Below are 18113 nucleotides of genomic sequence, written 5' to 3'. Positions count from 1 at the left end.
ACCGCCTCTTATACATTACATAAACAAATGATTTGGTGAGTAGATCTTTGACTTGGATGTTATGATGTGTGGAGTTTATTCTAAGGTTAAAGGAATGTTGTGGAAGACTATCTAGAGGTAGGTCTGAGAAGAGCCAGGGTGAGGTTCTAGGATTATAGCAACATCAAAGGGTTGTTTTTTAAGCATTAATTTAGATGGGTTTTAGATCTCGGTAATTTAAATCTGTTTCCATTTATTTACTGGAGGATTTTTAATCAGAGATTTGTTCAAAAAGATATGTTAGATTTTTACAGTGGTAGTTCTAAATGGATTCAAAAGGGAAAATTCTTAAAAATCACTTTTTGTTATTTAGATGCTTCACCTCATTCATTTATTAATATGCCATTGAACTTTTTGATATTTAGCAAGCACAACAATATTTTATGGATTTTAACTGGATCTTGTAGTTGAATTAATAATTATGTTATATTGCTATGTGAAACAAAACAAAAACTAAGCCAAGGTGTTCTGATTTTTTTTCTGTGGTACAGTAATATGGAAGGAAATCACTCCCTTCTTTCATAATACAGTACTATAGTATCTCCAAAATGTAATGGATTTATTCTTCCTTTTCCACATCTTTTATTATCATACTTTATGTAGTAAATGTTCTTAATAGAAAGTTTTTTTTGGGTTGGCTTTAAAAATGAAGATGTTTAACCACAGTTTTATCACATATATTGTTAATGATTTTTCTTCAACTTTGTTTTTATCATGACATCTCATTGGGAAGGGATTTTTTTAATACTCATTTCAAGTAGTTTCTTTACATGTATGTGAAAAAAAAAGGCCGTTTTATTGCTTTTGAATTTGAAAAGGAAAATGCATTACAAGATAAGTTGATTTTCCCATGGTCTAATATAACTTAGGGTGGTTTTTTTTGTTTGTTTGTTTCTGTTCTGATTCAGAATTTGAATTTTAGTTTGGCAAGAGCAACAATAAATAGTAATAGTAGTAATTGATAGTGTTAGTAATTGTAGTCTTTAGTAGAGGTACTAGCTGCCACATTAATAATAGTATGAGGAAGATGACTATACTTGGCAGGTAAGAAAACAGCAGCTTAGACACAGTATCTTGTCAGTGGCTGAGCTGCAATTAGAAACCAGGCTTGTCAACCCATTGTTGTTTTCTATAATACTATACGGTCTCAATCTGGTGTTTGAGATAGTGGCTGTAAAAGTGCTTTATTAATAAAATATTGTGCAAAGATGAGGTATTGGTGTAATATACAATGAACTCTGGCCTCCATTTACTAAAATGGGGAATGTGAAAATGATCAGCATGTTTTGGCCAACAAGTGAAGATCAAGTATGGTATGTTGAACTGTATTTTACCCATTCAGTAGAGAATTTTGTGGTTGGGTTGGGATTGTGATGTTAGTGGTTCATGAGCCTTACTTTATTTCTGTTTAATTGCATGACATTTGGGCTTGCAAATATGGCAAGCTGGTAGTCTTGTTCAGTCTCCAACTTTTTGTCTTTTATACCCAGGATTGATGTGTTTTTCAGATATGATTAAGAAGTCAAGTTTCTTTTGAGTAAAGTTAAAACACAGGAATCCCATTCTATTGAAGTTTAAAATTTTTAGTGTACAAAAAGTAGGACATGAAAATGCTGGACTGTTAAACTGAGAAATAAGTGGACCCCCTAAATAAACATTTACACCCTGTCCAGAGTGTAGTGTTCATGCCAAAGGTGAATGTGAGTAGCGAACTTGATTAAGGCAAATGTTGTCACTTTCACTTAAAGAGAGGGCCCTCTTAGAAGAGGTGAGAATTTTGAGGTTCTTCTTTTAATAAGGGTGGAGGAGAAAGCATCAGAGGTAATGGGGTGGGTTAGGGAATGGGAGAACTAAACAGAGTATGAAGTTAAGATTAAAGGACTGGAGGAATCAAACAAAAAGTGGGGGTAAAATAGGAGGTAATCTAGGCCCTTCAGCTAAATTACTGTTGCCCTGGAGGTCATTTTGGGGGAGAGAAGAAAGTGATTGAAGAGCAAGGTCAATCCTGATTTAAGTAGCAGTGCATATTTGGTAAGGGAACAGAGCTAGAAGTTCATGAGGGAGATTGATGTATCATGATTCTTGAAGAATTTAGATAGTTTTAATATACCTTTTATTTATATAAAAGTACTATTTTTACTTTAAAATTGAAATGTCATGTATGAAGGATGAAATATCTTCTGTACTGTTAAATATTGCCTGGGTATTGGTAGATTTATTACAAATTTTCTTTTTCTCTAGGGTTTGGATTCAGGATTTGTTCCTAGTGTCCAAGACTTCGATAAGAAACTTACAGAGGCTGATGCTTACCTACAAATCTTGATAGAACAATTAAAGGTACAGCATTCATTTACTGGATGGTATAAAGTAGTAAATGTTACCAAGCTTGATTTTGAGTGTAAAAACTTAGCGGATGTTAATTTGCAACCCTTAAATGGTTCTTCAGCAATTTTTATTTTTTTTTTTTTAAGATTTTATTTATTTATTTGAGAGAGAGAATGAGAGAGAGAGAGAAGAGGGTCAGAGGGAGAGGCAGACTCCCTGCCGAGCAGGGAGCCTGATGCGGGACTCGATCCCAGGACTCCAGGATCATGACCTGAGCCGAAGGCAGTCGCTTAACCAACTGAGCCACCCAGGCGCCCAGTTCTTCAGCAATTTTTAAAGCTGACTTATTAAAAGATCTGGATGACTTACTCAGAGATCTTTGCCTTTGATTATATTGATAGTGTGTATATAATGTACTTTTTTGGTCATTAAAAAAGTAAATATCTAGGGGCGCCTGGGTGGCTCAGATGGTTAAGCGTCTGCCTTTGGTCCAGCCCCGCTTCTCCCTCTCCCTCTACTGGTCCCCCCTGCTTGTGCTCTCTCTCTCTGTCAAATAAATAAATAAAATCTTTTAAAAAAAATATCTAGACATAATTAGAAGAAAATAAGATTAGATTCATATTCTGTTTTAAAATTCTGAGAAACTGGTAAATTTTAATGTGGTTCAATTTCTGAGGCCTTGATTTTTTCCATTTTGGGGAGGGGGGCGTTGGGAGAGGTGATTTCTCTACTTCATTTATCATTACTGAAATCGTCTCCTTCAATTCCTACTTTAAAATTAATTACAAGCAAAAGTCCTGGGAAGCAGCAAATGGAGTATTAATAAACGTGAATGACAAAGCAGAAAAAACTTAGGTTTCAGTTGATATTTTAAGTTCTTAAAAGTCATCTGTTTTCTTTTGCTTGTAATTTTACCAGAGTAATTGATCTTGACTGTTTAAAATAATTCAGTAGAGGGGCGCCTGGGTGGCTCAGTCGTTAAGCATCTGCCTTCGGCTCAGGTCATGATCCCAGGGTTCTGGGATCGAGCCTTGCATTGGGCTCCCTGCTCAGCGGGAAGCCTACTTCTCCCTCTCCCACTCCCTCTGCTTGTGTTCCTGCTCTTGCTGTCTCTCTCTCTGTCAAATAAATAAATAAATAAAATCTTTAAAAATAAATAAAATAATTCAGTAGAATTGGACTTGATATAGTCCCTTGAAAAAATATATGTTATCTTAAAAATACATATAAATCATCCCTGGAAGAAATTTATTTAAGAACTAAAGTTTGCTTTTCTGTGTTTAGTAAATGTATACAATATAGCAAAATGGCTTGATACTATAATCATTTTCTTTTTAATCCTGTAGCTTTTTGATGACAAACTTCAAAACTGCAGAGATGACGAACAGAGAAAGGTAAGTTCTATTGTCATTATTTTGCCTTAAACCATTTTAAAACCAAGAGCCTTTTAGAGAAAAAATAACAGAAGGACTTCAGTGTTTGGGCTACTGTAATAGTACTACTGACTGTTTATGATAGTACTGCCATATAGAATTCATGGGGGAGTTTTCTGGTCAATTTCTCTTATGGTTTCACAATTAAACAAAAGGGTAATGTACAAAATTTTTAATACTCCTTTTTTGTAAGTAACACCTTCCTAGGAGTAAGTTCTTTCTTCTTGAGGTTTTTAATGTTGAAGCTAGAAAGTTATTTTATTAAATTGGTATGTGGTCACTTCAGATACTTCAGATATTAATAAACCAATTGGCAAGAATTTGCTGAATTAAACAAGAAGCCAAAGATGAGGAAACAAAACTAGTGTTGCTTTTTTTTTTTTTTTTTTAAGATTTTATTTTTAAGCCATCTCTATACCCAGCTTGGGGCTTGAGCTCACAACCCTGAGATCAAGAGTTGCATGCTCTACTGACTGAGCCAGCCAAGTGCCCCTGAGTGTTGCTTTAATTATAGTTCCGCTACTGCCCCCCCACCCTTGAATTTCTAATTACTTTGTAGTTTGAATAGTTTTCTTTTTTCCAGTTAACATTTTTCCTCCTTGATTAGATTTCCTGATGCAGTATCATTTCTTTTTTTGCATTTCTTTTGACCATAGCTTTGCATTTGACTCTTTTACACTTGGCAATAGTACCTGTAGTAATTCATGTTTAACTCCCCTTCCATTCTTAGTTTTGGAATTTGGTCCCATGTCATTTTTAAACAACTAGGCAAAGTTTAAGGTGATTCTAAAACAAGTGTTATTTATTTAAATTCAATTTAATTAGCGTATAGTGCATCATTAGTTTCTGAGGTAGAATTTAACATATATATATTTATATACATATATATTTAACATATTGCATATAACACCCAGTGCTCATTACATCAAGTGCCCTCCTTAATGCCCATCACCCAGTTACCCATCTCTCCTCCAGCAACCCGCAGTTTGTTTCCTATAGTTAAAAGTCTCTTAATGGTTTGTCTCCTTCTCTGTTTCCATCTTATTTTTCCTTCCCTTCCCTTATGTTCATCAGTTTTGTTTCTTAAATTCCACATGAGTGAAATCATAAGATATTTGTCTTTTCTCTGACTTATTTTGCTTAGTATAATACACTATAGCTCCATCCACGTCATTGCAAATGGCAAGATTTCATTCTTTTTGATAGGACTGAGTAATAATTCCATTGTATATATGTACCACTTCTTTATCCATTCATCTATTGATGGACATCTGGGCTCTTCCCAAATGTTGGCTATTGTGGACATTGCTGCTATAAACATTGGGGTGCATGTGCCCCTTCGGATCCCTGTGCAGAACAAGTGTTTTAAAATCACATAGTCTAGGAGCAAGATGGCAGAGGAGTAGGAGACCTAAGTTTCGTCTGGTCCCAGGAATTCAGCTAGATAGTTATCAAACCATTCAGAACACCTACAAACTCAACAGGAGATTGAAGAAAAGAATAGCAGCAATTCTATGAACAGAAAAGTGACCACTTTCTGGAAGGTAGGACGTGCAGAGAAGTGAATCCGAGGTGGGAAGATAGAGAGGGAGCCTCCATCAGCCGGCTACCAGCAAGTGAGAGAGCAGTGGAGCACAAAATTGGAGCTTTTAGAAGTCTGCTCTGCTGAGGGACGTTGCTCCAGTGGCTAAGTGGGGAGTGGAACCCTCGCTGGGACAGTGTGGTCTCAGGACCCTGGGGTCACAGAAAGACCGGGGGTGCCTGAGTGTGACAGAGCTCCCAGGTATTGGAGCGGGGAAGCGGGCTGCAAAGACGGAGCCAAGGAATGGGCTCTCAGCTTGGGGTTGCCATAAACTGTGATCCACAGCACAGTCGGGCCATTGCTCTTTGAGCAGGGACCCAACAAGCAGCAGATCCGGGGAGACTCCCCTTCCTGCCCTAGGGAGACTCCAAATGGGGAGATGCTTGGTCACGGGCCAGGTGAGCCCAGAGTGCGGCCAGAGACCAGGGAGATGGGAGTGATTGACTGCTTTTCTATGAGGGCTCACTGAGGAGTGGGGCCCCAAGCTCTCGGCTCCTCCAGGACCAGAGATTGGGAGGCCGCCATTTTCACACTCGTCATCCGAAGCTGTACAGAAAACTTTCAGAGAACAAAAGCTACCGAGAGCAAACCCAAGCAGATTACTTAGCCTGGTCTCTGGCAAGGGCGGTACAATTCCACCTTGGGCAAAGACATTTGAGAATCATTGCAATGGCCCCTCCCCAGAAGATCAGCAAGAACATCCAGCCAAGACCAAGTTTACTGATCAATGAGAACTGCAAAACTCAAGCGCTAGAGGAATACAGCACATAGAATTCATGGCTTTTTTCCCCATGATGTTTTAGTCTTTCAGCTTTAAATTTTTTAATTTTCTTTATTTTTTCTATTTCTATTTTTTTAGTTGAATTTTTCATCTTTTTCAACCAATATCTTATCAATTCCTATTTTAAAATCTTTTTTAACTTTCATTTTTACAATCTATCCCTTCATTGTATTTAACCTTATTTTTTGTGTATATATAAGTTGTTCTCTCTTTAAAATTTTGGGATGCAGTGTCTTCTAACAGACTAAAATATACCCTAAATCTAGTGTATGACGTTGTCCTAGTCTCCCACCTGATCACATTCTTTTTTTTTTTAATTTTTTTCATTCTTTTTTCAACCAACTTATCGATGGCTTTTTTAAAATCTTTTTTAATTTTCATCTTTACAGTCATGTTTCTTCCTTTCATCGTATTTACCCTTATTTTTGTGTTTTATATATATATATAAAGTTTTTCTATTAAATTTTGGGAGGCAGTTTTTGTAACAGACCAAAATACACCCAAAATCTAGTGTGTGGCTCTGTTCTATTCACCAACCCGATCATATTCTTTTTATTTTCCTCTTTGTTTTCCCCCTAGTTTCGGGTTTCTTCTGATTTGTTTAGTATATATTTTTCTGGGGTCGTTCTTACCCTTTTAGCATTTTGTTCTCTCATTCATCTATTCTCTGGACAAAATGACAAGATGGAAAAACTCACCTCAAAAAAAAGAACAAGGCAGTACCGACTGCCAGGGACCAGATCAATAGAGACATTAGTAAGATGTTGGAACTACAGTTCAGAATAACGATTATAAAGATACTAACTGGGCTTGAAAAAAGCATAGAAGATACTAGAGAATCCCTTTCTGGAGAAATAAAAGAACTAAAATCTAACCCAAGTTGAAATCAGAAAGGCTATTAATGAGGTGCAACCAAAAATGGAGGCTGTAACTGCTAGGATAAATGAGGCAGAAGAGAGAATTAGTGATATAGAAGACGAAATGATGGAGAATAAAGAAGCTGAGAAAAAGAGAGAGAAACAACTACTGGATCACAAGGGGAGAATTCAAGAGATAAGCGATACAATAAAGCGAAACATTAGGATAATTGGGATCCCGGAAGAAGAAAGAGGGGCAGAAGGTATATTGGAGCAAATTATAGCGGAGAACTTCCCTAATTTGGGGAAGGAAACAGGCATCAAAATCCAGGAGGCACAGAGAACCCCCCTCAAAATCAATAAAAATAGATCAACACCCCAGGATCTAATAGTAAAACTCACAATTCTCAGAGACAAAAAGAAAATCCTGAAAGCAGCTGTAGACAAGAAGTCTGTAACCTACAACGGTAGAAACATTAGATTGGCAGCAGACTTATCCACAGAGACCTGGCAGGCCAGAAGGGACTGGCATGATATATTCAGAGCACTAAACAAGAAAAATATGCAGCCAAGAATACTGTATCCAGCTAGGCTGTCATTGAAAATAGAAGGAGAGCTGAAAACCTTCCAGGACAAACAAAAACTAAAAGAATTTGTGAACACCAAACCAGCCCTACAAGAAATATTGAAAGGGGTCCTCTAAGCAAAGAGAGAGCCTAAAAGGAGCATAGACCAGAAAGGCACAGAGACGATATACAGTAACAGCACCTTACAGGCAATACAGTGGCACTAAATTCATATCTTTCAGTAGTTACCCTGAATGTAAATGGACTAAATGCCCCAATCAGAAGACACAGGGTATCCGATTGGATAAAAAAACAAGACCCATCAATATGCTGTCTGCAAGAGACTCATCTTAGACCCAAAGACACCTCCATATTGAAAGTGGGGGGGTGGAAAACCATTTACCATGTTAATGGACACCAAAAGAAAGCTGAGGTGGCAGTCCCATATCACACAAATTAGATTTTAAACCAAAGACTATAATAAGACATGAGGAAGGACACTACATCATACTTAAAGGGTCTGTCCAACAAGAAGATCTAATAATTGTCAATATCTGTGCCCCTAACATGGGAGCAGCCACTTATATAAGCCAATTAATAACAAAAAAACACATCGACAATAATACAATAAGAGTAGGAGACTTTAACATTCCCCTCACTGAAATGGACAGATCATGTAAGCAAAAGATGAACAAGGAAATAAAGGCTTTAAATGACACACTGGACCAGATGGACTTTACAGATACTCAGAATATTCCATCCCAAAGCACAGAATACACATTCTTCTCTAGTGCCCATGGAACATTCTCCAGAACAGATCACATCCAGGGTCACAAATCAGGTCTCAACCGGTACCAAAAGTTTGGGGTCATTCCCTGCATATTTTCTGACCATGATGCTTTGAAACTTAAACTCAATCATAAGAGGAAAGTCGGAAAGAACTCAAATACACGGAGGCTAAAGGGCATCCTACTAAAGAATGAATGGGTCAACCAGGAAATTAGAGAAGAATTTTAAAACTTCATGGAAACCAGTGAAAATGAAAACACAACTGTTCAAAATCTTTGGGATGCAGCAAAGGCGGTCCTAAGAGGAAAGTATATAGCAATACAAGGCTTTCTCAAGAAACAAGAAAGATCTCAAATATACAACCTAACCCTCCATCTAACGGAGCTGGAGAAAGAACAGCAAATAAAGCCTAAACCCAGCAGGAGAAGAGAAATAATAAAGATCAGAGCAGAAATCAATGAAATAGAAACCAAAAGAACAGTAGAACAGATCAACGAAACTAGGAGATGGTTCTTTGAAAGATTTAATAAGATTGATAAACCCCTGGCCAGACTTATCAAAAAGAAAAGAGAAATGACCCAAATAAATAAAATCATGAATGAAAGAGGAGATAGCACAACCAACACCAAAGAAATAAAATTATAAGAACATACTATGAGCAACTATATGCCACCAAATGAGATAAATTGGAAGAAATGGGTGCATTCCTAGAGATGTATAAACTACCAAAACTGAACCAGGAGGAAATAGAAAACCTGAACATACCCATAACCAGTAAGGAAATTGAAGCAGTCATCAAAAATCTCCCAACAAACAAGAGCCCAGGGCCAGATGGCTTCCCAGGGGAATTCTACCAAACATTTAAAGAAAAATTAATACCTATTCTTCTGAAACTGTTCCAAGAAATAGAAATGGAAGGAAAACTTCCAAACTCATTTTATGAGGCCAGCATTACATTGATCCCAAAACCAAAGACCCCATCAAAAAGAATTACAGACCAATATCCCTGATGAACATGGATGCAAAAATTCTCACCAAAATACTAGCCAACAGGATCCAGCAGTACATTAAAAGGATTCTTCACCACAACCAAGTGGGATTTATTCCTGGGCTGCAAGGTTGGTTTCAATATCTGCAGATCAATCAGTGTGATACATTAATAAAAGTAAGAACAAGAACCATATGATCCTCTCAATAGATGCAGGAAAAGCATTTAACAAAGTACAGCATCTTTCTTGATTAAAACTTCACAGTGTAGGGACAGAGGGTACATACCTCTATATCATAAAAGCCATCTATGAAAAACCCACAGCAAGTACCATTCTCAATGGGGAAAAACTGAGAGCTTTTCCCCTAAGATCAGGAACACGGGAGGGATGTCCACTATCACCACTGCTATTCAACATAGTACTAGAAGTCCCAGCCTCAGCAATCAGACAACAGAAAGAAAAGCCATCTGATTTGGCAAAGAAGAAAACAGACTTTCACTCCTGCATATGATATGATACTCTATGTAGAAAACCCAAAAGACTCCAGCCAAAGATTGCTAGAACTCATACAGGAATCCAGCAACGTGGCAGGATATAAAATCAATGCACAGAATTCAGTTGCATGTCTATACACTAACATTGAGACAGAGGAAAGAGAAATTAAGGAGTTGATCCCATTTATAACTGCACCCAAAACCATAACATACCTAAGAATAAACCTGACCAAAGAGGCAAAGGATCTGTCCTCAGAAAACCATAAAACACTCATGAAAGAAATTGGGGAAGACACAAAGAAATGGAAAAATGTTCCATGCTTGTGGATTGGAAGAACAAATATTGTTAAAATATCTAAGCTACTTAGAGCAATCTACACATTCAGTGCAATCCCTATCAAAATACCATCAACTTTTTTCACAGAGCTGGAACAAATAATCCTATAATTTGTATGGAACCAGAAAAGACCCTGAATAGCCAGAGGAATGTTGAAAAAGAAAATCAAAACTGGTGGCATCACAATGCCGGACTTCAAGCTCTAGTACAAAGCCGTCATCATCAAGACAGTATGGTACTGGCACAAAAACAGACACATAGATCAGTGGAACAGAATAGAGAGCCCAGAAATGGACCCTCAACTCTTATCACCAACTAATCTTCAACAAAGCAGGAAAGAATATCCAATGGAAAAAAGTCTCTTCAACAAATGGTGTTGGGAAAACTGGACAGTCACATGCAGAAGAGTGAAACTGGACCATTTCCTTACACCATACACAATAGACTCAAAATGGATGAAATACCTAAATGTGAGACAGGAATCCATCAAAATCCTAGAGGAGAATATAGGAAGTAACCTCTTCGACATCAGCCATAGCAACTTCTTTCAAGACACGCCTCCAAAGGCAAGGGGAACAAAGGCAAAAATGAACTATTGGGATTTCCTCAGGATAAAAAGCTTTTGCACAGCAAAGGAAACAGCCAACAAATCCAAAAGAACTACAGAATGGGAGAAGATATTTGCAAATGACATATCAGATAAATGGCTAGTATCCAAAATCTATAAAGAATTTATCAAACTCAACACCCAAAGAACAAATAATCCCATCAAGAAATGGGCAGAAGACATGAACAGACATTTCTGCAAAGAAGACATCCAAATGGCCAACAGACACATGAAAAAATGCTCAACATCCCTCGGCATCAGGGAAATACAAATCAAAAGCACAATGAGATACCACCTCACAGCAGTCAGAATGGCTACAATTAACAAGTCAGGAAACGACAGATGTTGGTGAGGATGTGGAGAAATGGGAACCCTCCTACAGTGTTGGTGGGAATGCAAGCTGGTGCAGCCACTCTGGAAAACAGTGTGGAGGTTCCTCAAAAAGTTGAAAATAGAGCTACCCTACGACCCTACTACTGGGTATTTACCCCAAAGATACAAATGTAATGATCTGAAGGGGCACGTGTACCCCAGTGTTTATAGCATCAGTGTCCACAGTAGCCAAACTATGGAAAGAGCCAAGATGTCCATCAACAGATGAATGGATAAAGAAGATGTGGTGTGTGTGTGTTGTGTGTGTGTATACACACACACAACACACACACAATGGATATTATGCAGCCATCAAAAAAATATGAAATTTGCCATTTGCAATGACGTGGATGGAACTAGAGTGTTATTATGCTAAGCGAAGTAAGTCAGTCAGAGAAAGACAAGTATTGTATGATCTTACTGATACGAGAAATTTGAGAAACAAGACAGAGGATCATAGGGGAAGGGAGGGAAAAATGAAATAAGATGAAACCAGAGAGGGAGACAAACCATAAGAGACTCTTAATCTCAGGAAACAAACTGAGGGTTACTGAAGTGGAGGGCGGTGGGAGGAATGGGTGGCTAGGTGATGGACATTGGGGAGGGTATGTGCTATGGTGAGTGCTGTGAATATGTAAGACTGATGAATCACAGACCTGTACTCCTGAAACAAATATGCATTATATGTTAATAAAAATATTTTTAATAAAAAAATAAAATCACAGTCTATAAAAAAGACAGCTTTTTTCATATAAGGAATAATGTTTTGTGTTATTCTTAGAAATCTTGAATCATATGAATCTTATTTGAGGACATAATCCATAAAATGAATTTTTTATTTAAATGTTTAAGTTTTAAAAAGTATAACAGAAAGTACTCCCTTCCCAGTTGCCTGCACTCACTTAGAGTAAAGAGTACATTTTGGTAAAATTCTTTAAATGACTAGTAAAAAACAGCAATGATACTTCTTTGTGCTTCTGATTATTTGTTTAAACTTACCATTTTTCACAGAAAATTGAAACTCTCAAAGAGACAACAAATGTAAGTTATATGTTTGGTAAACTCTGGCTTTGCATTAGAAAGTGCTTTAAAATGTCATTTCTATTTTAAGCTGTTGCTTAAATTAATAAATTGCTCTATTAAGAGCAGTTGAGATTTTAATTTTTATAAATTTTTACAAGGGTGTTTAAGAATTTTATTATTTTCTAAAGGATATAAAGGGACTTGAATAATCCTTCTAATTAAAAATCACTTCGTGTACCATTTTACCTGTTTCTGATCTTATCTGTCTTAAGATCCTTGGTTAAAAGATACCATCCATGCACAATGTCTCTTTTTTATAATTAAAATATATTGTGATTCATGTTTTCTGATGTACTGGCCTTCTCACATTATATAATAGGCTACTAATAAGATTTGTATTTTGACAAGAGCAGTTTTAAAAACAGGCAAAGTAGTAATATTCTGGGTTCACCATATTGTGATAGGATTCTTTACTCCTCATAATTCCTTAAAAGTCTTGAATTAGATATTTTAGAAATTTACACTGGGATTGTCTGCTATTGATCTAAGAATTTGGAAATTAATCAGACTCACATCTTTTTCTGTTTGAAGTGTTGAAAAACCATTTAGAATGTTATTCAGTACAAATTAACAATTTTTTGGCATTCTTTAATGATAGAATTGCTTATGATAACTTCATCTAACACTGTCAGTATATTAGAACCCACTGGAATCCAGAGAGGGTATTTCTTGTGTAGTATAGACTTAAATCCTGTACATCTGAACTGATTTTTATTTTTTTATTTTTATTTTTATATTTTAAGCTTTAATGTCACGACCATTTTATTTGGTGCAAGATCCTAAAATCAGTGTTCTGTTTTTATAGAGCATGGTAGAATCAATTAAACACTGCATTGTGTTGCTGCAGATTGCTAAAGTAAGTAAATTTTACTTTGATTACTTTCATTTAATGAGATGTAAAAATTATAATGGCATTTCTCTTTAACAGCCAGGAAACTTGGTTGTGAAATATGTACCTTCCTCCAATAAGTTGTATTATGGGGTTCCTGGTACTATTGAACAACTAGGTTCAGTGTATTTAGATATTAACCTTAGCAGCATGTGCCTTTTTTTGAGAAGGTAATTTCTGATACAGTGACTGGGAAAGAGGGGAGAATTGTTTGAATGACTCACCCCTTCCTTCCTTTTTATCCATTATCACTGCTTGGAGCAAGGACATATCTTGCAAAACCTTTCACAGAAAAGTTTTTCTTAGGAGAAAAGGAATTAAATTTTAGCAAGAGTTCTTTTTCTCATCCATAATAAGGAATATAATAAAGATATATATATATTTAATTTTGTTGTAGTTTTTTTCTGTTACTAAACTACATTAGTGAACCGCTACTTTAAATTGCTATTCTTATTCATGCAATAATATGTATTTTGAATTATTGTGGTACGGTAAAAATTTCATGGTTATTGTGCCTGCTTTTCTGAAAAATTTTGGTGTATTCAACTTAAATGTCAGTTTGATTGCTTGGTATTTTGAGAAATAAGCATTTTAGTGTTTGAAAAGAAGAATTAAAATTCCCCCCCTATATTTCTACTGACTGTACCTCTGTATTTCTACTGACTGTACCTCTGTATTTCTAGCCAGTGGCTAGCAGGCAATTCAGTAGCCACTATTGGGAGTGATGTTTGCATGGATTTTTAATTACTGGTCTATTTTACTTATTCAGTTGCATGTATTTGCCTGATAATGGTCACTTTTTACCTAGTATTGTTAATGATACAGTTATATAGGACAGTCTATTTGTGCTTAGATAGGAAGGATATTCGGCATATAAGTTAAAGGAGGGCAATGTCATTTTCTTTTGAGGCTAGATTCAATATATTAAAGTGTCAGAACTTAAGGGCTTGTGTTCACTTTCTAGGTGTTTTGTTTGTTTTCCCACTATGCCTCATTTCCTGTGTTTGTGTGTCTAAATTTTTCATCTACTTTTGTGGATCAGAATATATTCTAAAGGGAGGATAGGGTTGGAGGCGTAAAAGAGATGGTAAGGTTTTTGTTCTTCTTGACTGAGAAATTTTATGGGTGGTTTGGTCACCTACTGTTACCCAAAAGCCTCTACAGTGTATGGATAACCAGTAAACTACACCTTGCTCGATGTGAATAGGTAGGTATTTTAGGGATTCACACTGCCTTCTCTGGAAGATTGAGGAAGTAGAAGAGCTGGTAGTGTTTAGACTGGTTTGGATAACCTCTACAAATCATTTAAGACTTTAGATAGTTGTAAAACAAGGCAACAAGCCTCTTTCAGGAGCTCACCTTTTAGCTACCCATCAAGAGTATTTTTGGTGTTCTACCTTTGGAATGAGTTAGAATTCAAATTACTAATACTCCTTTTTAGAAGTTTCTACTATTTTTTTTAAGATTTTTTTTATTTTTGAAGTAATCTCTACACCCAACATGGGGGCTCGAACTCACAACCCTGATATCAAGAGCCATGTGCTCCACCGACTGAGCCAGCCAGGCGCCCCTAGAAGTTTCTGCTCTTTAGTCTATACCTCCTACCTCTCTGTTTATCTTAGCCCAGCTTGATAGACTTACATTTCAAGGTCCTTCAGAACAGGTAACATAGATTAAGTAAATGGAGTTTGGCTTTTTAATTTTTTCCAGAAGGAAGTTTTATTAAGACTTTTATGTTCAAATACTATCCCTTAAATTATATATGTACTCTATATGAACTTTGTGTGTATCTTTAAATGTAAATCATACCATTTCACTCACCTGCTCAAATCCCACTAAATGGTTTCCCATCTCCTTTGGAACGCAATCTAAACTATTTACAATAACTTACATCACTTGAACCATCACTACTCTCTCACCTCATCAACCCTCACTTGATCACACTACTCCAACAATACTGGCTTGTTCTCTTTTTCACAGACAGGCCAGACTTTTTCTGCTTCAGAGATTTGTATTTGCTTTCCCCGCTGCCTAGAAGGAACTTACCCCAGATTTCCAGGACTCACCCCCTCACTTTATTCAGATTTCTGCCCACATGAAATCTCTTTGAAGAGACCTTCCTGACCACTCTATCTAAAATAATCTCTAATCTCTCATTTGTGTTTTTTTCTTCATGGCTTGCATCACTAGCTAGAATTACACGATATCTTGTTTATTGTCTCTCTAGCACCTGGTTTATAATCTCCTTAAGGACTTTGTCTTATTTGCCATTGTATTAGTCTGCTTGGGCTGCCCCAACAAACCACCACAGACTGGGTGGCGTAAACAAAAGAAATTTATTTTCTCGCAGTTTTGGAAGCTAGAAGTTCAAGATCAAGGTTCCTACCAATTTGGTTTCCTGTGAGGACCCTTTTTAACTTGTAGACAGCCACCTTCTCAGTATGTCCTCATGTGGCCTTTCGTTGGTATGTGCACAAAGAACAGAGAGAGAAAAGAGGGAGGGAGTGGGGAGGAGGAGATGGAAGGGACAGGGACAGTAGGGAGAAGGTGAGAAGAGCTCTCTGATATAAGGACACGTACTAGGTCAGGGCTCCATCTTTAGGACCTTATTAAACCATAATTTACTTCATTAGAGGCCCCATCTCCTAGCCATCTTAGGGTTAGGGCTTCTTTTGAATTTGGCGGTGGTGGGTGGAGACACACAAATATTCACTCTATAACACCACTGTATCCTCAGTGTCTAGAACAGTTGCCTGCCACATGGTAGGGACCTGATAATTGTAAATTTTGAATGGATGTTTCTAATACATAACTTTCAATAGTTTAGTGTTTCCACTTTATGATTTTTTTATTTAGCCATCTCTCTGTTCTGCTGTTGGTAAACATGGCAGAACTTCTAATACTAAGGGGAATATAAATTATTAGTCATTTTGGAGGATTATTCTTCATTGACAGGTTAATAAAATATTGAAATCAGCTACTTTGAGAGATTGCCACCTGAGACCCCAAAGGGATATAAGAAGATGGCGAATTTGATATCTTTGTAGTTTGGAGTAATTTAATATTAGCTTCTTAGAGGCAGCATGTTATAGATAGGATTTTAAACCCCTTCCAGTTTTGATTCTTTAATTTTGATTCACTACCAGAAGTTCCCCTCCTGTCTAAATGATTAATGCCTTGGTTCCCAAACTTTGCTACTCACTGGAATCACCTAAGGATCTTTAACAAGTCTTATGCCTGGCTCCCACTCCCAGATATTGTGTGGTAAATTGCTATGGGTTGTCACCTGGGCTTTGGGATTTTAAACTCCCAGGTGGTTGTAATATGTAGCAAAGTTTGGGCATCACTTGGTTAGTAGGATTTTCAGGTAAGTTCTGTTAGTTCAGAAGACTTCATTCTTTATACCATAGATAGAGACAGTTGGCGTTTCATGAGAAACTGCAGAGGAAGGTGGGGGAGATGGAATAGAGCAGAAATAATCTGGGAGGCCCCTACATCTGAGGACTTGACCAGTTCCTTATCAAAATTAGGTGATAAGACCTATATGCCACAACTCAAATAAGCAAGTGAAATTAATAATGTATTTTATTTAACCCAGTATATCCAAAATCATTTCAACATAAGCAACGTAAAAATTCATTAATGAGAAACTTCATTGTCTTTTTTTTTTTTTTTAACTAAGTTTTCAGTATCTTGGGTGTATTTTACACTTTGAACCAGCCACATTTCAAGTGCTTAATAGCCACATGTGACTAGTAGCTCCCAAACTGGACAGTACAGGTCTAGGTTATCCTTTCAAAGTAGATTGTATATTTAAGTTGTCTTTGGATTGTAGGTTCTCTCCCCAGAACATTTTCCTTCATAAGAGTTTTTGTTTTCATAAGTGTTTTTAAATTTCTCATTAGACTTTTAATAAAACAGGTTTATTGATACTAATTTACATATCATAAAATTCACTCATTTAAAGTGTACATTTCAGTGGTTTTTGGTATATTTACAAAGTTGTACAGTCATCACTATAATCAAATTATAGTACATTTTTATCACCACAAGAAGAAATATTGTATCTATTAAGCAGTCATTCCCTATTCATCTTTCCCTTGCTACTGTTGCCCCTGTTCTTCCTCCAATCCCTGGCATCCACTGTTCTGTTTCTAGATTTGCCTATTCTGGACATTTCATGTAATTAGGATCCCACAGTATGTGGTCTTTTGTGACTGGCTTCTTTCACTTAGCATAATGTTTTCAAGGCTCATTCATATTGTAGCATGTATCAGGACTTAATTCCTTTTCATTTCTGAAGAATAGTCTTTTGAATGGGTATACCACATTTTGTTTATTCATCAGTTGATGAACATTTGCGTTGTTTCCTTTTTTTTTTTTTTTTTTTGGCTGTTAGGAATAATGCCGCAATGAATGTGTGCATTACAATGGTTTTGTGTGGAGGTATGTTTCCATTTCTTTTAACTTATGCATGGAAGTGGCATTAACAGGGTCATACAGTAACTCTTTGTCTTTTTTAGAAACTGCTAAACTACTTTTCAAAGCACCTACACCATTTTACATTCTCACAGTGTGTTACAATTCCATTTTCTCCACATCCTTACCAGCATTTGTGATTCTCCTTTTTTTTTTTTTTTTAAGTGGCTTACAACAGCACGCCTTTATAAGCTCACAGTTCTATAGATCAGACTCTAAAGTGACTGGGCTGGATTCTATGCTTAAGGATATCACAAGGCCCAAATTAAGGTTCTAGAGAGGTTGAACTGTCTGGAGGCTCTGGGAAAGAATCCACTTCCAGGTGCATTCAGGTTGTTAGCAGAATTCAGATCTTTGTTGTAGGACCAAGGTCCCCATTTCCTTGCTAGTTGTTGGCTAAAACTTCGTGTGAGCCATTGAAGGCCTCTCTCTGGTCCTTGCACAGACTCCCTCCATCTGCAAAGCCAGCAGTGGCACGTCATATCCTTCTC

At 36.8% G+C, this 18113-nt stretch overlaps 1 protein-coding gene across 5 annotated transcripts in view; it reads left to right on the top strand.

Moving 5' to 3' along the window:
- Positions 1-18113, top strand: part of OSBPL9 (oxysterol binding protein like 9) — a 176250-nt gene that overhangs the window by 119532 nt on the left and 38605 nt on the right. For all 5 annotated transcript variants that reach the window (XM_028106812.2, XM_028106811.2, XM_028106813.2 and 2 more), the window contains 4 exons: positions 2281-2376; positions 3711-3758; positions 12183-12212; positions 13060-13110. In XM_028106812.2, coding sequence (XP_027962613.2) covers positions 2281-2376; positions 3711-3758; positions 12183-12212; positions 13060-13110 — 225 coding nt within the window. The remainder of the gene's footprint in view (positions 1-2280; positions 2377-3710; positions 3759-12182; positions 12213-13059; positions 13111-18113) is intronic.

Source organism: Eumetopias jubatus, unplaced genomic scaffold (genome assembly GCF_037043125.1).
Source record: "Eumetopias jubatus isolate StellerSeaLion01/CBP00866 unplaced genomic scaffold, mEumJub1_p1.0 scaffold_4, whole genome shotgun sequence".
Lineage (NCBI taxonomy): Eukaryota > Metazoa > Chordata > Mammalia > Carnivora > Otariidae > Eumetopias > Eumetopias jubatus.
Note: the sequence above shows the minus strand (reverse complement) of the source record. Positions and strands in the feature narration are given on the sequence as shown.